The following is a 19,516-nucleotide window of genomic DNA, read 5'->3' on the forward strand; positions in this document are numbered from 1 at the left end:
ATCATCAGCAGTCCTGGTCAGGTCTTGCGGACTCAGGACCATAGCTTCCTTAATTGTGCCTATCCCTCTGGAATGCAGCCTGCCTCTTTTCCTACTGCCTTCTACTTTATCAAATATTGGCAGGATACAGACCGCCCAAAAAGGGCGGTCTGCCAGAGCCTCCTTTTCCGCTGCGGGAAGCCGCAGTGGATAAACCACATGGTTTCCCATCGGCAAAAACCCCACAAAAAGTGGGTTCATTTTGCGTTGCGCTTGCAACACCCGAGTGCGCCAATGGCACACTCGGGATGTCACAAGCGCGCCGCAATGTGTGGACATTAAGTGTCTGTCATGTTAAAATGGTGGCGCCTATGTGTACAGGGTGCCGCCTTTTGATGTACAGAATACGTACTAGGGTTAGGGAGCGTCTGCATGGTGCGTGCTCCCTAACCCTAGTACCACCACCGCCACGCCACATTTTGCCAGTCTGTAACGGGCCATTATTGCCTTTTCTAGGTCTTATAATATGACCAAAGTACAACACAGTCTCAGTGTAGTCATCTTGGCCTCTAGAGAGAGATCAGGCTTCATTCGCTTTATGATCTATGTACTGTATTGGTCTTTTTGCTGTCCATGGTATCCATAGAATTCTTCTGTAGCACCACAGTTGATTTTCTTCCTATCAGGTACCTTCACTGCCCAACTTTTACTACCATACTATCTCAATGTCTTCATTTACTTTGAAGTTATGTAAATCATCTGTGGTCATTGTTTTTATTTTCTTAATGTTTAACTGTAAATCAGCTTTTGCACTTTTTCTTTACTTTCTTTAGTAATCGTTCCAAGTCTTTTCTCCTAGTAATATGGTGCCATCTAAATATCTTAAATTGTTGATGTTCCTTCCTCCAGTTTTCATAGAATCATAAAATTGTAGAGTTGGAAGAGACCGCAAGGGACATCCAGTCCAACCCCTGTCATGCAGGAACTCTCAATCAAAGCATCTCCGACAGATGGCCATCCAGCCTCTGTTTAAAGACCTCCAAGGAAGGAGACTCCACCACTCTCCGAGGGAGTGTGTTCCACTGTCAAACAGCCCTTACTGTCAGGAAGTTCCCCCTAATGTTGAGGTAGTATCTCTTTTCCTGGAGCTTGCATTTATTGTTCCGTGTTCTAGTCTCTGGAACAGCGAAAACAATCTTGTTCCATCCTCACTGTGACACCCCTTCAAATACTTAAACAAGGCTATCATATCACCTCTTAATGTCTCTTTTCCAGGCTAAATATACCCAGCTCCCTAAGTCTTTCCTCATAAGGCATGGTTTCTAGGCCATTCGCCATTTTAGTCACCCTCCTTTGGACACACTCCAGTTTCTCAACGTCCTTTTTGAATTGTGGTGCCCAGAACTGGACACAGTATTCCAGGTGAGGCCTGACCAAAGCAAAATAGATGCCTCCAAAGCATGCCTCCATGCTATGAGTCTAATCCTGCTTTACATATATGTTCAGCATACAAGATAAATAGACAGGATGATAACATTTAGCTTTGCCTGACCCTTTGCCTATTGGAAACCACTCCGTTTCTCTATATTCCTTCCTAACAGTGGCTTCTTGTCTTGAGCACAGGTTACTGTAGCTCGGTATTATCTACGTTGTCTGGCACCAGTTCTCCAGAGTTTTAGACAGAGAAAGTTTTTATCCCCACCTGAAGATGCCAGGAACTGAATGTTTGACCTTTGTACAGTTTGTTGTTACTGAGCTATGGGTCCTTCTCCCTTTGGTTTTGAGGATTAAAAAATTATCTCCTTTCCTAAAGGATCTTCTTTAAAAGTCTGATGTTCGTCAAAGTAAACTCAGTTAAGCTGGGTGGAGGCTGTGGAACCCAGCCTTGTAATGACAGATAAGTCTTAAGCATCAGATGGTTTCTCCAAATGTAGTCACAGTGGCAGCCAAGAGGGAGCTGTACAAGGTAGTGTCCATTGTATCCTCTACATATTTAGGACTTGGGTCATCCAAGATGGATGAGGATGTGAGTTTTTCAGTCCACAGAAAGTTCTTGCTTGCACATGCACGCTCTAGGTGCATTTGCATTGTAAACTCTGGGAGCAACAATTAAAGTTCAGCAACTCCATTACATAATTTTCTTCCAGTTACAGAAATGATGCACCTCATCGTTCCCAAACTGGAATATATTCTGAAGTACTGTATAAACCTTCGAATTAAAAACTTGTTTAGTACTATAGTCTGAATTATTTTCGAATATACTTTTGTTCATATTATTTCTAGTGAATAGGAAACAGGATGCACATGTTGAACTCACCAGTTCTTTTAGTGTTTATTTAGCCTTGGAAATATATTACATAATTTATTAACTATTTAACAGAAAAAGGGAACTGGAAAGAAACTGAACTGGATAAGGGATAGTATTGTATCAAGCTTTTCAGTGTTAATGCCCTTGAATATGAACTGACGTTGCAGAGAAAGAAAATGATTTTTCTAGGGGAACTGAAATAGTGTCTGATTGCTGGGGTTTAACTCTGATTAAAATGGAAGGTTAGTGACAGTCTTGATGAAAACCAATTATTACTCAACACTGAAGTGACCTGAAAGTAGTAATTGCGAAATAAAATACTAAGCAGTGTGGGAGCATTGTACTTCTTTTTGCCGGCACAATGAATACTTTTTCAAAGTTGCTACCTATTTTTCCATGGTGTACATTAATATAAAAGCTAAACCTGATTGCCTGAATCCAGTTGCTAGCCCTAGCTAGAGTAGACCCATTGAGTCAGTGGGATTTACATAAGTGTTGTTTAACTCTTTAGCAAATAATGCAGTGTTTTTACTCTGTTTGAGGCTAGCTGTTGAATTTATTCCAATATTACCTACATTCAGCAGGCCCAATCTATGTGTAATTATATGTAAATGTGGAAGCCACGGATGATTACTTGGTCCAGTATGTAGTTGGAGATGTTTATTCAGGCATGCAAATATCTTCTGTATTTGGATGTACATCAGATTTACACCCATAAGTCCAGATCTGAAGATGGAAGCCTGCTTATGTGCACTTGGATCAAGGCAAGGATCTATAAGTCAAACAGATAGCATTACATTCTGTATACTCTCACTCACGCATTGAGATACCATAAGGGCATCTTTGTTGTTTTTTAACTGCCCTCAAGTCAACCACGACTAATGGAGACCCTGTGGATGAGACATCTCCAAGGCCCCTTGTCCTCTACCTCTGTGCTTAGGTCTTGGAAACTCATGCCTGTGACCTCCCACCCTTTCCAGTATTATTGTCTTTTCTAATGAGTCATGCCTGCCTTCTCATGAGGTGGCCAAAACACAACCACCTCATTTTGATCATCTTTGCTTTGAGGGAGAGTTCAGGGTCCATCTGTTCAAAGACCGAACCCATTTGTTTGTCTTTTTGACTCTCTGTTGTATTCTCAGCACTCGTCTCCAGCACTACATCTGGAAGCAGAGTCATGATGTGTTATGTATTGTTAATCTGATATTGGAAACCACTTTGATCGTCCACGGAAAAACGGTATACAAATAAAGCTTATTATTATTATTATTACTATTACACCTCAAATGAGTTGATTTTCTGCTTATCGACTTTCTTCACTGTCCAGCTCTTACACCTGTACATGGTGATAGGAAATACAATGGCTTGGATGGTTTTAACTTTAGTGCACAGTTTTATATCTTCACACTTTAAAATCTTGTCTAGTTCTTTCAATGCTGCCCTTCTTATTCCTAGTCTTCTTTTGATTTCTTGTCTGCAGGTCCATTCTGATCAATGTTTGAGCCGACGTATGGGAAAATCTTTTAACTATTTCGATTTCCCTATTGTTTAGGTTGTATTCTCTGTGTTTCTCTGTGGTCATTATTTTTGTTTTCTTTATGTTCAGCAGTAAGCCTGCCTTTGCAATTGCTTCTTTAACTTCCCTTAGTAATTGCTCTAAGTCTATGATGTGTTTGGTTTCATCTGCATGTATCTTGGATTGTCGATGCTCCTTCTGTCTTCGCTCCTTCTTCTTCTGAGTCTAGATCTGTTCTTCATATGATATTTTTTGCATAGAAGTTGAACGAACAGGGTGATAGAAAGCATCTTTGCCTGACCCTTTTGCCAATTGGGAACCATTTTGTTTCTCTATATTTTTCCTATTATCTCTGTTCTGAACATGGCAGAAAGACGTCTGAATGCTGCCTTCTCTGTGTTGAGAAAATAATGTGAAATATTTATACAGTTAATGAATTTTGCAGCTCCCTTGGAATCGCAACCTTTTTAGAAGAAAATGGAAGGGGACTGTTCATATACTTCAACATTTTTTTTGTTGCAACCTCAGATAATGTTTTGAGACATCTAAACAAATGAATTTCAGTTCGGTGGGTACATCTGTGTGCATCTCTCGCTGTCTGGTTTCTAAGCTGAAATATTAATCAGATGTATTGGTAGACTGATTAATGTGCTAATCAGAGATGAAATGTGCGTTTAAAAATCAGACTGTAACAGCGGCAGGAGGAGAAGCCCAGAGGGCTTTTCTGGTTGCTTAACTATCACTGTGCCCTACTTTATAAAAAAAGAGTGACCAAGTGCTTCTTCTTGATAACCATTTTAACACCAGATTTAGTGGGAGGGAAATAGCTTTAGAATACATGAGAAGATTCTTTCTCAAGATTTTTTTTTCTCCCCATGTTCCTAACTTTGTTAAATCATGGCAAAGTTGAGCTTTAGGGGACCACACACATCGACCTTTTTGGGAAATGCAGCATAGGTGGCATAAGATTTTAACGTGAGCCTGGCAAAATAATAATGTAGAACTCATATTGGCTCATAAGTCTGATATAAGAGATCCATCTTTAAGGAGCTGAAGTGCTGTAGCTCTTAATGATTTGAATCTTATTCTGATGTAATGCCCCTCTCCCCCATTCATGCATTGGGTGGAAATGCTAGCCTGGAATATTAAATCCAGATGGATTTCCTAGGCAGTTTTTCCCCCGCAGCAAGAAAAATTATAACCAAAATTGCTCCCAGACTGTTTGTAATCTGCCTCTGAGGCTAAGGCTCTAGAAATACTAGGTGAGCCTTCAAGCAAATAGTATCATTAGCACCTCATTACCTTGGAGAAGGTGAAGCAGCTATCCCAATATGTTGTTCAGCCTGGGAACTATGCTTGCTGTGGAGTGACCTCATAGCAATGAACTACTGAGTTATTTGCTGAGCAGTGATTCTGGAGTTAATTTACAGCAGAATCCCTGTGAGCAGCTGCTCTTGTAGCATAATGGAAATGTTAATCGGGAAGTTCAAAAGGGTGCTTGGGAAAGACAGCATAGGTGGCAGAAGAGCACACGTTTCCTGTATCTACTAGCCAGGTTATCAGATTGACTGGAAAGTCCCTTTCTTGGCAGGAATATTTCTTATTAAATGTGTTTTGTTTTGTTTTGTTTTTGGTTATTAAAGGCAGTATAGCCAAAATGACACACACTTTTTATATCTAATAGCAAAGTTATTAGGTTGGCTGGAAATTCCCTTTCTTGGAAGGTGGGATCCCCCCTTCTACAAAATGGTAAAAAACAAAACCCATTCCCTGGCACATTAATACGTTCAGGCATCACTGAACTTTGCTGTGACATTAGGGCAGCCATATCCAGTAACTTGGAGGATTCAGAAGCCAACATGGCTCTAGAGGTGAAATTAATGCTGTTTTCTTTTTAAAATTTTATTTATAAATACATAGATCATAATATTCTCATTTACAGTATGGAGATTATATCAAATATAACCTCAATAAGAAGCTTTGTGTAACTTGACTTCTTCAGTCTCTCTAGTAACGGGCCCCATATCAACCAATCATATCATAGAATTATTTTTAAAACAAAGTTTATAGATTTTCAATACAGTATTCCTAGAGCTTGTTCAATACCATATATATATATATATATATATATATTCTTCTTAATAACCTTTCTGTCTTTGATCAAACCTTTACTTCTTCCTACACCTTATTTCCATCTTAATTTACAATATTCCATAATGGGGAACCATTCTTCCCTTATTTCATTTACATCTTTACAGTTTAAGCAACAGGTCAAGTCAGTTTGCCCATTTCTGTCATCTCCAATAGTTTCATTATTCAATCATCCACCATTGGCCTTTTGTGACTCTTCTAATGCTCTCTGCTTTTTCAATATGGGGAAATGGTGGGTTGGTAGATATGTCAGATAAAGGCTGGATAACAAAGCCACTCAAAAAGATTGAGCCCCAATTAAGGGGAAAAACCAGGCAGAGAGGCAGTGGGGAATATTAATATTTAAATCTATAGTGTTTTGAATTCTGTGTGGGAAACTGTAGTTAGTGTCTAGCCATTAAGCATATGTAACTTAGATGGCATTTTTCTTTATAAAAACAAAGATTCAATTGCCTCTACAACAAGAGGTTGTTCTTGTTGTGTGCCTCCAAGTCATTTCTGACTTACAGCAACTCTATCATAAGGTTTTCTTGGTGTGATTTGTTCAGAGAGGGTTTGCCCTTGCCTTCTTCTGAGGCCGAGAGAATGTGACTTGCCCAGGATTCAAGTCCTGATTTTCTAGTGTCCTAGTTCAGCACTCAAACCATTACACTGGAGTTTCTGTCCCCCCCCCCCTTCTCTTTTTAAAGAAAAAAATGGTTCATATGTTAATATTCTGCAGTTAGTCTTTTAAGGCAAATTGGCTGAAGTTCTTTTCCATTCACTCATTTTAAGATACTATTGAATAAGTTTCCATCTGCATCAGACCCCCCACCACCACCACCACCATTCTATGGTTTGCTGGTAGATATCGTCGAAACCCTGAGGAGGTTTCTTGAGCCTCCCCTCTTATGCAGAGTGGATGACTGTCAGTTCACTAATCCTTGTGTTGTGTATTAGTTTAATGAATTGTGAGCCAGGGAGCCCACATCTCAAATTCAGTGTATGAGAGCTGGACAAGGCCCTAAGCAGCTTGTTATCCTCTTGGCCTTAGTACATCCTTATCCTGCAGGATGAGGATAATACTGACAAGCTTAAAGAGCTCTCTAAACATAATGTAGTGAGATACTTGAAATGCTCTATAAAAGCAATTAAGTAATTTTCCTTAATCTTTTCTTCTTGGTCTAAAGGTGTTTTTTACTCTGTGTCTATGTTTACATGCCTTCAGGTCACCTATCAACTTACAGCAACCCCATGAATCTCATAGAGTTTTCTTAGGCAAGGAGTACTCAGAGGTGGTTTTGCCAGTTCCTTCCTCTGAAATATAGCCCACAACACCCTCTGTTCATTGGTAGTCTCCCATCCAAGTACAGTTGGCCCTCCGCTTTTGTGGCTTTGACTTTTATGGATTTGATTGTACACATATTGAATTAATGTGTTTTCTCTAGGAATCGTTAGCATGACTCTATGGCCAACTTCCACTGGAAGGCATGCTGGAAGACCTAGAGATTCGTAGAGGGAACACTTCTTTAGGCATCTGTAGGTCTTCTAGCACAGTTCTGTGATCAACTTCTAGCAGATGTTGACCATAGATTTGCACTGGAGGACCTTGCAAATCCTAGAGAAGTGTTCTGTCAGTTTTGTTTTAATTTTTGTTTGTTTGAGGTTTTCCCACTTTCCTAACCCCAGCAAGTGTGGAGACCAACTGTAATAACCAGAGCCGACCCTGCTTAGCATCCAAGATCAGACAGGATCTGGTGCCTTTAGAGTATTTAGGTCAGAAGTCATGCTGTTTATCCTTTTATAAGCAAAGTCACATTGTCATCCCCCTCCCTGACCCCATTAGAGGATGCATCACAGACAAATTTGCCACCACTACAGTTACTCTCAATGTAGGGCATTTAGACCAAACTGTGTTTTTTGTTGTTGTTTGTTTGATTGTTTGTTTGTTTCACTGTACAAAACCACAACATAGCTGCCTGGCATTGACACTATACATTGCTTTTCATTTCAAAACGCTTCAGACTCTGCACATTCTGTCATTTCAAGATCAGGTTTAAAGAATAAGAATCAGTGTAGGCATTTGTTGAGTCTGGATAATGTAGCCCTATCCGGTTTGATGAGCCTGGATAATTCAGTCCACCTCTTTCCTCCATTGTCACTTTTTTCGAGTGGAAAGCAATGTGTTTGAAGAGATGTTCCTGTTTGGATGGAAAAGCTCCATGCAAGATGGAAACCTGGAAAATCAGGAATCTTGCTGTTGTGGATCAGCTCCGTGTGAACAGGAACATCTCTTCAGACAAGTCATTTTCCAAATGAGGAAAGTGATGAAAGAAGGGGAAAGAGCTAGGCACTCCCCTATTCTCCTGTCAAAAAACTGGTGAGTAATGCCTGAACTTGGCTGTTGTTACCTGCTCACACATGTGATGCATACTTGGCTGCATGCTTGTCTTTTCGTATGTTTAGCCTTATGAAATATTCTTTCCTGGATTTTTTTGGATACACCCAAATGGTCTTTATTTCAGGATAACTCTTCTCTGTTTAGTCATATGGCTCAACTAATCTGTGTTTAAAATCCTGTAAAATGCTATACGTTTGGGGAGAAATACAATTTTTGCCCATGATGAAGTGAGGCTGTAGCTGGCTTAAAGTGTCAGTATATTAGCTTTTCAACTTGACAATGTCTCCAGGAAAATGTCTGAGTGGAGTAAGCAGATTGGAGTGGAGTGGTTGCAAAATGGATGGAAAGAAAATGCTGTTTTGGCTGTTGTTAATGAATATTTTACTTAATCATTTGGATCCAAAGAGTTCTAATATTGTGAACTGCGCTGTACTTTTTCAGAATGTTTTTCACAGACTAAAAAGCAACTTTCTCCCTTTGCATTGCTGGGATGGTTGGTGTTTCTACATAATACAGTTTTGTGAGCCTTTGCTGTTTTTATTATGTGTGTTGTACTAAGCAAATTGAGTAGAAACATCATGCAGATTAGAGTTGCATGTGAGTTCCTTTTCTGTACTAGGAATCCTAAACTTGTGGATTTGGGATTGGATATCGGAGTCGTATACCATGTGCTATCTTTCCCCACGTAAAAAGAGGCTTGACCCATATGCCTGAGACAAACAAAATAACAAGGCTGATTGGACAACATTTTACCTTCAAATTTAAGCTGATATCTCAATGCATAGGAATAAAAACTGGGTAGGCCTTACCTTAGAAGGAGAACAAGGACAAAACAGAACTGTGCAACCAAAACAGTATTATGACATACCAGTGACTTGCAAATCCTATTGTGGCCTTGGTGGCAACACTCAACATCTAACAAACAATCTCTGGACAATACTGACAGGGCCATCATCCAAGGAAATGCTGATATGCCCTCCTCCATCTCCTTTTATGTGGCAGCTATTTTACTTCTTCACTTGATGGCTACTATAAGAAAGTGACTTGAGTATGACAAATTCTTGTTATTCACAACTGTTTTAAAGTAGCCCTTTTTGAGCTGTATGTATGTGCGTATTACAGAAAGATGGATATCAACTCAGAAAATATTCATTTTGAATTTAATCAGAAAAATCCACCTTGTTTTAAAATTACGACCTCAAGGCATGCTTTTGAATGAAGGGTTTAAAATTATTATTTGGCTGTATTAGGACTAAACTGCTGATCCTTCAGGCTTTGGATGCTTTCTATATATTTTTGTTTAATTAGTTGGCTTCCCCACCCCCACCTTTTAAAAAATAGTATGAACCTTGTAGTTGTTGTAGTAGTAGTTGTTGTTGTTGTGTGCCTTAAAGATGTTTCTGACTTATGGTGACCGGTGACCCTAAGGCTTTCTTGGGGTTTTCTTGGCAAGATATATTCAGAGTGGGTTTGCTATTGTCTTCCTCTGAAGCTGAGAAAGTGTGACTTGCTTAAGACGTCACCCAGTGGGTTTCAACCTGCTTTATATATATACAAATTATGTTAAATTTAATTGTCTTACAAATGTTCCCTTGAAACTAGAAACTTAATCATGTATACCCTGCAATATAACCTGGAGATTTTCTGACACCATGAAAACTCCTATGGACACAGGTTTTAGAAATCAATGTTACAATACCAGTAACCCCAACCATTGTCCGTGTAATCAGCAGCAAAAAAAACAGGGGAAGAGTATGATCTTCCATACATGTCAGTGAAATGATGTATTGAGACAGCCCCATGGTATTTATGAAGCCCGATGCAAGCCTGGAGGATCTTCAGATCCTCCAAAAGTAGAGCACTCAGGTTCTCCAACACCACCTCAGAGACAGCTCAGGCAGGGAGACTGCTGGACAGAGGACTTAGTGGTAAATCAATAGCATAACTGTTCTCTGTTCAACAGGCCATCACAAGTGTTACTAGCACAGATAGTTCTCCATGTGAGGGATGAAATCTTTATAGATAGTGGCAATTACAGCCTTCTTAGTCTAGGTAGCTTGATGGTCCACCCTGGCCAGCTCATTATAGGTTGATCATTATACACAGTCAGCCCTCCACATTTGTGGCTTTGACTTTTGTGGATTTGATTACAGTATTTGAAAATTTGATTAATACATTCTCTCTAGGAATCTCTCTAGGTCCTCCAAAGAAATTCTGCTGGAAGTTGACCAGAGAGTTGTGCTGGAGGACCTAGAGGTTCCTAGAGAAAGCACTACTCTAGTCATTTGTAGGTCTTCCAGCATAATTCTTTGTTCAAATTTTGGCAGATGAGTTCTGCTGGAGAACCTAGAGATTCCTAGAGAGTAGTTGATTTTTTTTTATTTGCGGGTTTTCCATTTTCATTGGAGTCCTGTGCCCCCAACCACAACGAATATGAAAGACTTGTGCAGATGGTTAGATGTGCTAGGCCAGCTGTGGTTTCCCTTTCTGCAAAAGAAAATTCATAATGATTTTTAGCTGTGTTGTCCAGAAGAGATAAAACTAAGGAAGCAGGTGGACCGGAAGAGACAAGTCTCCTCATTCCAAGACCCAGATTGATCTACCATCCAACAAAATTCCTAGTCATCATGTTTGGAGATGGTGATTTCTAAAAGGATATGCCTTTCTGTTACCAGTGGTCTAGAGGAATTTTGCTTCTTCAGATTTAGTTACTGTGAAAGTTGTATAAAATTTTATTTAACTGCTAAAATACTAAATGTGGGCTTCAGTAAAGTATCTAGGCTTTGCATTGTTCTCAGCAGTGCTCCCTTTTTCTTCAAAACTGGACTATTTGAGCCAAACATATTTGAAAGCTACGCTGCTCACATCCAATTTAGGTGGAACTAAGGGTGGGAGGAATTCTAGTTTTAAAACCACAACTCTAAAGATGGAGTTCCAAGCTTTTCCTTTTCCATGGAAACTATCTTTGTGTTAGAATAAAAACTACTGAGGTTCATTTTAGGTCAGGTCTGGCCTGATCCCTCAGTGCAAACTGTATGAACATCCTTTGAGATAAATATTGGTGATGATAATTAATTTTATAGTTACAAAAGATGTCAGGTGATAAAAGGTATCAGGTGAGATTTTATATTAGATGGAAGAAAATAGTGAAGGACCTATATTTAATCTGCTATTGACTGGCATAATTAGTAGTGCCCACAATTTTGTGTGTGTCATTAATTCAGTGCTTTTTATTGAGAATGGTGAAATTTTCTTTTATAAACATTTAGTGTTTTCAGTTAAGAAATATAGGAGGGGTGAATTTTTTTTACAAAATAACAAGTGACAGTTTTCAGTAATGTCCATACAAAGAGCCCCCCTACATGCAGACACACAAATAATCCCTCTTTATAGACCCAAATGAACCCTTTTTAAAGGAAAACTGCTCAGTGTATCTGAGAGCCAGGGACCAATTAGTACACCTTGTGTTTGTGGTAAAGTGCAGATTTAATTTGTACATACAGTGAAGAAGGTGTGTGACTGCCTTTTTTCAGCGTCTTTCTTCCAACCATTATAACATTTTGATCATAGGACGTGGCAACACAGTGGTCTCACATTGTGGTGTAGTGCTTGGAAGACACCCTGAGAAAATACTTCAAAGTCTTCTTTGTGTCTCCTGTAAAGGAACAAATGCAAACTGATGTAGACAGGGATCCTTGAAGGCATTAAAAATGAAAATTGCTGTAGTAAACATTCCTTAAAGCTTTTATTGAAGATGTAGGGGCTAACTCGTGACCCAATAATCTGAGCTCCAGTCATAGAAGCATCTGCAGTTGGCTTGCTTTTGTGATACATGGCATTTCCTTGCCATACTGGGAACCTCTGTAAAGAGGGATCGTGTGGACAATAGTGGCTGGTAGATTCAGTGTCAGTAGAGTGCTGAATCTACTTTGGGATTTAGTCCAAACTGTAAGGAGTTATCCAGGGTACTATGGGGAATTGATCTCAATGCATTAGATAGCTCATTTAAAATTCAGGCCCACTACCCCGCTAATGTTGAGGCTACCACCATCATTGATGGCCTGACTAGGGATGGAAAAAAATATTTACCATTATTTGTTTCTTGGCCCCAAGACAGTTTTCCCAGTGGTAATGAAGACTAACAGAATGGTGAAAAATTTGTACAACTTTTGCCCAGTACAGGTATATCTCAGTTAACGAAGTAGATGTGTTCCTGGGCATTACTTGTTCAACTGAAAATTTGGTACTGTACCAAAGGCAGGAATAACATCAAAGGAGTAGGGATAGTTCCTACTCTACAGAAAAGAAGGGCAGTATGTTTTAGCAAACATTTTATTCAAAACTATCATTAGTTGGATCAGGTCCAGTCAAATCCCATTCTTTCCCAGTTCAAACTTTATTGCATTGTTTACTGGAAACATTATTATTATGTTTATTATATTTATGTATTATCTACCTTTCTCCCAAAATTGGGATTAAAGGCAGCTTTCAGTTTAAAAAACAAGACAGAAAAACAAAAAAGTGAACATTAAAATGGTATTAAAATATTGACTATATTAAAAGTGGATCGTCAGAAATAATTTTTGTCTTCAATGTAATGCTATTATTTTTACAAGTAGTACTGAACAGACATATGTGAACATGCTCACAGTTTTTTTAAAGTCTAAAGAGTAAGCATTAATTAAATGTTGCTATTCTTTACAGTGTCCCAATGTAATCTCAGTTTGAAGAAGCAGAGGAGTCGAAGCATCTTTAGCACTTTATTCTGCTGCTTTCGTGACTATAATGTTGAGCCACCATCTTCCAACAGCACCAGTGTCCTTCCTCCATTGGTGGAAGAAAATGGCGGGCTTCAGAAGGTTAGCATCTTTTTGCAAAGCTTTAAAGTTATGTTCATAAATCTTCATTCACATGTTTTGTATTGTTTTATACCTTGCAGTTCCTATGGCAAGAAGCACCAAGTGAGTAATGAGTAGGAAGGGTGAATGTGACCAAATCTGCCTGTTAGATTAAGCAGACTATGCCAGAACCTCAATCATAATGGGTTGGTTCCAGACTTAGTCATAATTATCGTAGATCTGTTGAAATTAGTAGGACAAAATAGTCATAATTAACCCATTCCTACACCAAATAATAATAATAAAACAGCTGAAAATCAACAAAAACATGACAGGAACTGAAGTATTTCAGTGCACTTAAGGCGTAGATGCACCTTGTGAGAGAGTCATAAAGGCAAAAATTGGTCACTGCCTCCCACATTTCCCAACCATGATGATAAGGATTATACTCATAATGATAATGATGGGGTGCTTCATTACCAGTCCTAGACTGGGCAGTGTGATATCTGAAGCTGGTCTTTCTATTATCACTTGAGCCCTTCATGCTTTGGCCATCTGTCAGTTTCTTATGATGCCAAAGTTGTCTTTTTCAGCTAAAGACTTGTCAGTTTCCTGACCTTAATGTTCCTTCTCTAAGTATTTTCTGGATATTTTTGGAGGGGGGTTGGGGGCACAGGTACAAAAGTAGCTAAAAGATTCAGAACGGACATTTCATGAGTTATGAATTAAGAAAGTAGCAAATTAGTAGGCAACAGCTATTGCCTAGTTGTCACACCATTTGATCCAAATGTCATGGGGAGAACCAAGATGAACAGTGACCTTTTTGCTTTCTGATGGAAACACAGTGAAGTGCTGAGATAGCAAGTCTTTCAGCTCCTTTTGGACTTCTACCGAGAAAGTGGAGTTTGGACTGGTTTTCTCTTTAGATTTCCTTAAAATAACAATACCAGTGGGATGGTTTCCATGTACAGAGGACAGAAAGTATAGCCACAAGAAAGTGTAATTTCTCCTTGGCTTGTGGAGCACTCTGCTAGTTGAATCCATTGCCTTAATGGTGAGCCATGCCTAATGTTTGCACTTCTTAAATAAAAAATGATCAGTTTCCATGCGCTACATAGGTTGGACACAAGGATGAAGGCAGACTTTGCGATGCAGTGCAGAAGATAGATTTTAGGAACATGCATTACCAAAGTGGCACCATAGCACTATTGCAGAGAAAGTGGGATAGCAATTGTTTCCATAGCAGTATGTTTCCGTTTGCTTAAATAACATGATTGCTGTGAAATAACAGCCTGGCATGATAATGTCCTTAGTTTCTTTAAGACAGGGGTAGGCAACCTTTTTGAGCCAGGGGCCGGGTTGTTGTCCCTCACAACTGGGGGGCCGAAGCCAAAAAATAAATAATTATTTTAATTTTTTAAAAACCAATTAAATATATAAATAAACCAGGACAAATGTAGGACAAGATTTTCAAATGGAAGACACTTTTATTAAAAAAATGGAGGACACGCGAAAAAATTTGCTGATTTTTAAAAAAATGTTAATATAATATAAGATAAATGCATGTTTCTGAGGCTTCTATAGACAATTGCCCCCCAAAGGCCCCGGCGGCAATCGGCGGCAGGACCAGGCTGGGGCCGGTCCCAAGGCCTTGCCGGGCCGCATCCGGCCCGCGGGCCGCAGGTTGCCTACCCCTGGTTTTGACTAATATATATACAGTTTCTTTTGATTTAGGTTTTTTGAGCTATTTTATTCTTACAGTAACCTTTTCCCATTTTCCTCCCAGGGTGACCAGATGCAGGTCATTCCCATTCCAAGTGTATGTATTTTTATTCTTTTTATTTTGTTAGTGTTTTGATGTTCCCGCTTTTGGATTGATTTGCTTTTGTGCCGCATGCTGTGGAGCTCTTCTTTTCTACTAACCTATCAGATATTTGCAGCACTATAAAGATGTGCAGAACGATAGTATTGCATGAACACAAACAAACCATATTAACAAGAACCGAAGGATACATGAAACATTCTTCAGTCTTGAGCCAATCATGAAACATTTATCATTACAAACTTTCTTTGAGGTATTATAACAAAGCAAAGAAGCTACAATAATTGGCTAAGAAGATAACAAAATATAGTACATACTCAAGTGTTGGCTCTGTGTACAGGTTTCTACATGTCCAAGTGGAAAAGTCACTTCAGTGGAAAAGGTCTGGTCATCTTTCATTCATGTTTCCCCTCGCCACAAGAAAACAAAGTGGTGAGAATTCAGGGCTTTTGTAAGCAAATCTGGTCTGAGAAGACTTTTTTCTAATTTCACCTGGTAACTACTCTTCCTCTAACACAACAATGGATAACTTCAGAATGAATGGGGGGCAATCTTTTCTGCCACCCAGCTTGTCTTTTGGGTTCACCATGAGTAATACTGTATCATTTCCAGCCACCATTTTACCTACTTTTTGCCCTTATTATTTTGATGTGGCGCAGCATGTGAGGCAACACGTCAACATTTGGCACCAGATTTTCCACCTTCGTGACTGTAGTCAGCAGCTTGTGAGCTGTAGAAACACCTCTCCCTTTCTTAATGAGCAAAGAGACACTGTAAATTTCTCTCAGATGAGGCTTTTATTCTTAGAAGAAGTTCCACTGAGTACAACAATGTATACATCGACACCATTCCAGCCACCATTTGGCCTACTTTTTGCCCTTATTATTTATTTATTTTACCTTATTTATATGCTGCCTTATCCAAGGCTAGGACCTGCCTTTCTTCCAGGCCAGGACCCAATTTTTTTTTTAATTGGTTTGTGGGGGGGTTTGTCAGCAGAAAAAGCAAACTGCTGCATTTGTGGCCAGTTTACAGTTGGTTTGGGTCAAACCCCATGCAAAAGTTGATGAGAGAAAAATCTAATTTTTAACAAAAATTGGAAGGTATCGGGAGCCTCAAAAATGGAGCTAGTGAGCTGTGCAGCCCATAGACTGCATGTTCCCCACCCCTGCTCTAACCCATTCCCTGCTGCGCTTTAGGTTTTTGCTTGGTGGCTGGAGGCAGTTGTTTACCATACAGCGACTACATAAAATCTTACCAAGGGATGCAAGTTGCCCCTACAAACAGGCAAACTGTAGCATCCAGCTGTCCATTGAAGAACTTCTTAAGTGTCCTAATTATTCCACATCTCTTGATATTTACAAAAGTTCAATAGAAATCATACCACCAACAGCATTATCTCCATTTTCAACCATCTGGGTATGTGCAGAGACTTACCATAAATACATTTCAGATTTACAATATTCTACACAGCAGTTGCCTTATTCAGCTAACTGGTGTCTGTTACGGTGCGCTATGTTGTGGTGGTTGTTGGGGGAAAAAGCCTCTTTGTATCCGAAGTACATTTGCAAATGCTTGATGGCTGCCAGGCAATGAGGCCTTACACTGTAGATAAATGTTGTGTACACACTGTTCTTAATCTGATTCTGCTATGAATTGGGTGTTTGTATCGCTATTTTTAGTCCTTTTCCAGTTCCTGATTCTTGCATGTCACCCGGTCTTCCCATTCTGGCACCCTATTTATTTCCCATTGTCACAGGTCTTCCATTGCTTCCTTTAATCTCCCAGTGCTCACACCCTTCTCTTAGTGAAATTTCCCATTTTACACAGCACACGAGCTGGTTTTGCTACCAGTTGGTCACTTGAGAGGGAGATGCAGCTAATCCCATCTCCCTGGAGAATGTACAAGCATGATAATGTGTCTGCACATGCATTTGTCACTTTCACACCTTGTGAAGCGGTCCTCTTATCATGTAGCATGATTATAAAAATTTAATTTGTTCAGCCACTCTTATAATGCCGTCTCTGCTTTTTTCATCTTTTAACGAGGTGGCAGGTTTTCAGAGTGCTGAATAGAAATGGCTAGGTAATGAAGACTATTCACTGTATTTCAGCTAATATTTCAGTTGTTTTTCTTTATTGGCCCTTTGTGACTCCTAATTGTTCTTCCTTTGTTTAAAAATGGCTTCTGAAAGATGCATGGATGTTCTAAATCTTCTCCACTGGAGTACTTATACTCTTATACACAGATGCTGGCGAAACGTCAGAAAGAAACTCTGCTAGAACATGGCCACATAGCCCGAGAAACCCACAAAAAACTATTTATACTCTTCTCGGAGAGTAATTGTTTTCACATTTCCATGAGCAATTTGTCAACATGACTCTACTCTGTAAGGCACTTCACAGCAGCTTTCATGTGATGGAAGCATACAGGAAGCATCCAAAGACCCTTATTCTGCCTCCTAATATAGGTGCTTTCTACTTGCTTGAGGGGCAGTTTATTAAAGATAACCTGTGATCAATGTCTTGATTCACTACGGGAAAAGAAAAGTATTTTTTTCTTTTTTACTCCACATGTTAGTTCCAGTTATATGAGGAAATAGTGCATGGTCTGGATGTGCCAGATTTTCATACAGTTTCATTTTCAGCACAAGACGTGCCACTTCAAGGAGGGGGGGATTAAATTTCCATCAAAAGAAAAGACACTCTTTGTAACAACAGTAGGTACTTGACAACAGAGGGCAAGGAAAGATCATGTAGCAGATCACCTCCTTCAAGTGGCAGCCGTCCCTTTTCAGAAACATTTCCCAAAGCTTTTCATGGAGAGCACAAGATTTGCTAAATAAAACAAGCTGTTTTAGCTGTATGAGGGAGAGGGAGATGAGAAGCCAGAGGACAGGTATTGACAAAAGGGTTTTAGGCAGAAACCACCATTCTGTGACCTAATTTACATTTGGGGATCACTTTTCCCATCAACCCACTTCATATTTATGTGCTTAATGGATTTATGGTGAAATTTCACTAGGTTTACTGAGAATACTTAACTCTTAATTAATCCTTGTTATCACACTGCCAGCCTCAGTTGTGCTGGAGATAGTGAAGGGTCTTGTTCTACAATCCTGAAGTTGCCATCTTTCTTCAGAAATAAGATTATCTTTATCTCTGGGATTTGTTGTCACAATTGAAAGTGTGGCTTTCTGTGGGTTTCCAAGAAACCTGTTCATGAACCTTGCATGTTGATGCTTCATAGTGTACTGCCCAAAACAATATTTAAGTAGTTTGTGTCTATGTCACATGTACACTGCTAATTACTACTGTTACAACTTCAGTGAGACTATGTTTCTAATATCCCATGGTGTTTCTTTGTCTTCTGTTTAGCCACCAGCTAAATACCTCTTGCCTGAAATGACAATATCTGATTATGGGAAGAAATGTGTGGTCATTGATCTAGATGAAACATTAGTGCACAGTTCCTTTAAGGTATGTATCTGATCAGTATTCTTTGTTGTTGACTGATACAGTTATGAATTTATTTGTACAGTGTAGGCCAATTTTCTCCAACCTGATGCCCTCCAGATGTGCTGGACTACTCCAATACAACTTCCATAATCCCACATAACTGTTGCAGTCCAACACATATGGAGGGAAACAGCCGTACACACACAGACAGACAGACAGACACACACACAGAGAATTAGTTCTACCTTCCAGAAATATCTTGATTAGAATCCAGTGACAACTGTACATGTGTGAGTGGCCATCAGAGAAGATTTCCATATTGCCTCAAAACTCTGTGCTTTTCAGTTGAACTGCTAGGTATGTGTTAATTAAATGAGAATTCAAGCAGTGGACATATGAGTGTGTGTGTGTGTGAGTGAGAGAGAGAGAGAGAAAACGAGGTTTGGACATGAAATAAAAATATGGGAATCCATTTCCAGCCATAAAATAGCTGAATGTATTTCAGCCAGTGCTGGAATATTTCCCAGGAGTCTTTCACACTTTTTTTGGACTACATTTATGTAATTAGGAGTTCTCACTTACACTTTTGGGCATGGAAGAGACTTGCAGGATGGTTGTATGTGAGGGAACTATAGTGAGAAATGCAGGCTGAATTCACAACATTTTTGAACATTAACACTTTCATACCATTGCAGGGCAGTTCTCACAAGTGCTGCTGTTCTTGATAATGAATTGTCTGGTTCTCTTCTGTCCAAAGCGGGTGGTATCAGTGGCTTTTTGGAATTGATGTTCCCCTAATCTCACCTATTTGTTGCCACCAGAGTTGTCAGTGTGTAATAAATGTACTGGTACCTTATTATTATTAGTTAAGGCAAGGGGGTGAATTTATAGTTATTTATTTGTTATGTAATTGTTTATGCATTTTTGTAAACCACTTTGATCTGTTGGAAAAGCGGTATATAAATAAAAAAATTTATTATTATTATTATTATTATTATTATTATTATTATTATTATTATTTCCTTTCCAGATTTTCTACTCCTGTCTTTTTGTAGTAGCTAGC

General features: G+C 39.2%; 1 protein-coding gene across 2 annotated transcripts in view; it reads left to right on the forward strand.

The window, feature by feature from the left end:
* CTDSPL (CTD small phosphatase like) overlaps nucleotides 1-19,516 on the forward strand; it is an 82,924-nt gene that overhangs the window by 44,509 nt on the left and 18,899 nt on the right. The window contains exons 2-4 of one of the 2 annotated variants that reach the window (XM_042476363.1): nucleotides 13,039-13,193; nucleotides 14,959-14,991; nucleotides 18,373-18,474. In XM_042476363.1, the coding sequence (XP_042332297.1) occupies nucleotides 13,039-13,193; nucleotides 14,959-14,991; nucleotides 18,373-18,474 (290 nt within the window). The remainder of the gene's footprint in view (nucleotides 1-13,038; nucleotides 13,194-14,958; nucleotides 14,992-18,372; nucleotides 18,475-19,516) is intronic. The other variant, XM_042476364.1, reaches the window with a different exon arrangement.

The sequence above is a fragment of the Sceloporus undulatus genome, chromosome 6, assembly GCF_019175285.1.
Source record: "Sceloporus undulatus isolate JIND9_A2432 ecotype Alabama chromosome 6, SceUnd_v1.1, whole genome shotgun sequence".
Taxonomy (NCBI): domain Eukaryota; kingdom Metazoa; phylum Chordata; class Lepidosauria; order Squamata; family Phrynosomatidae; genus Sceloporus; species Sceloporus undulatus.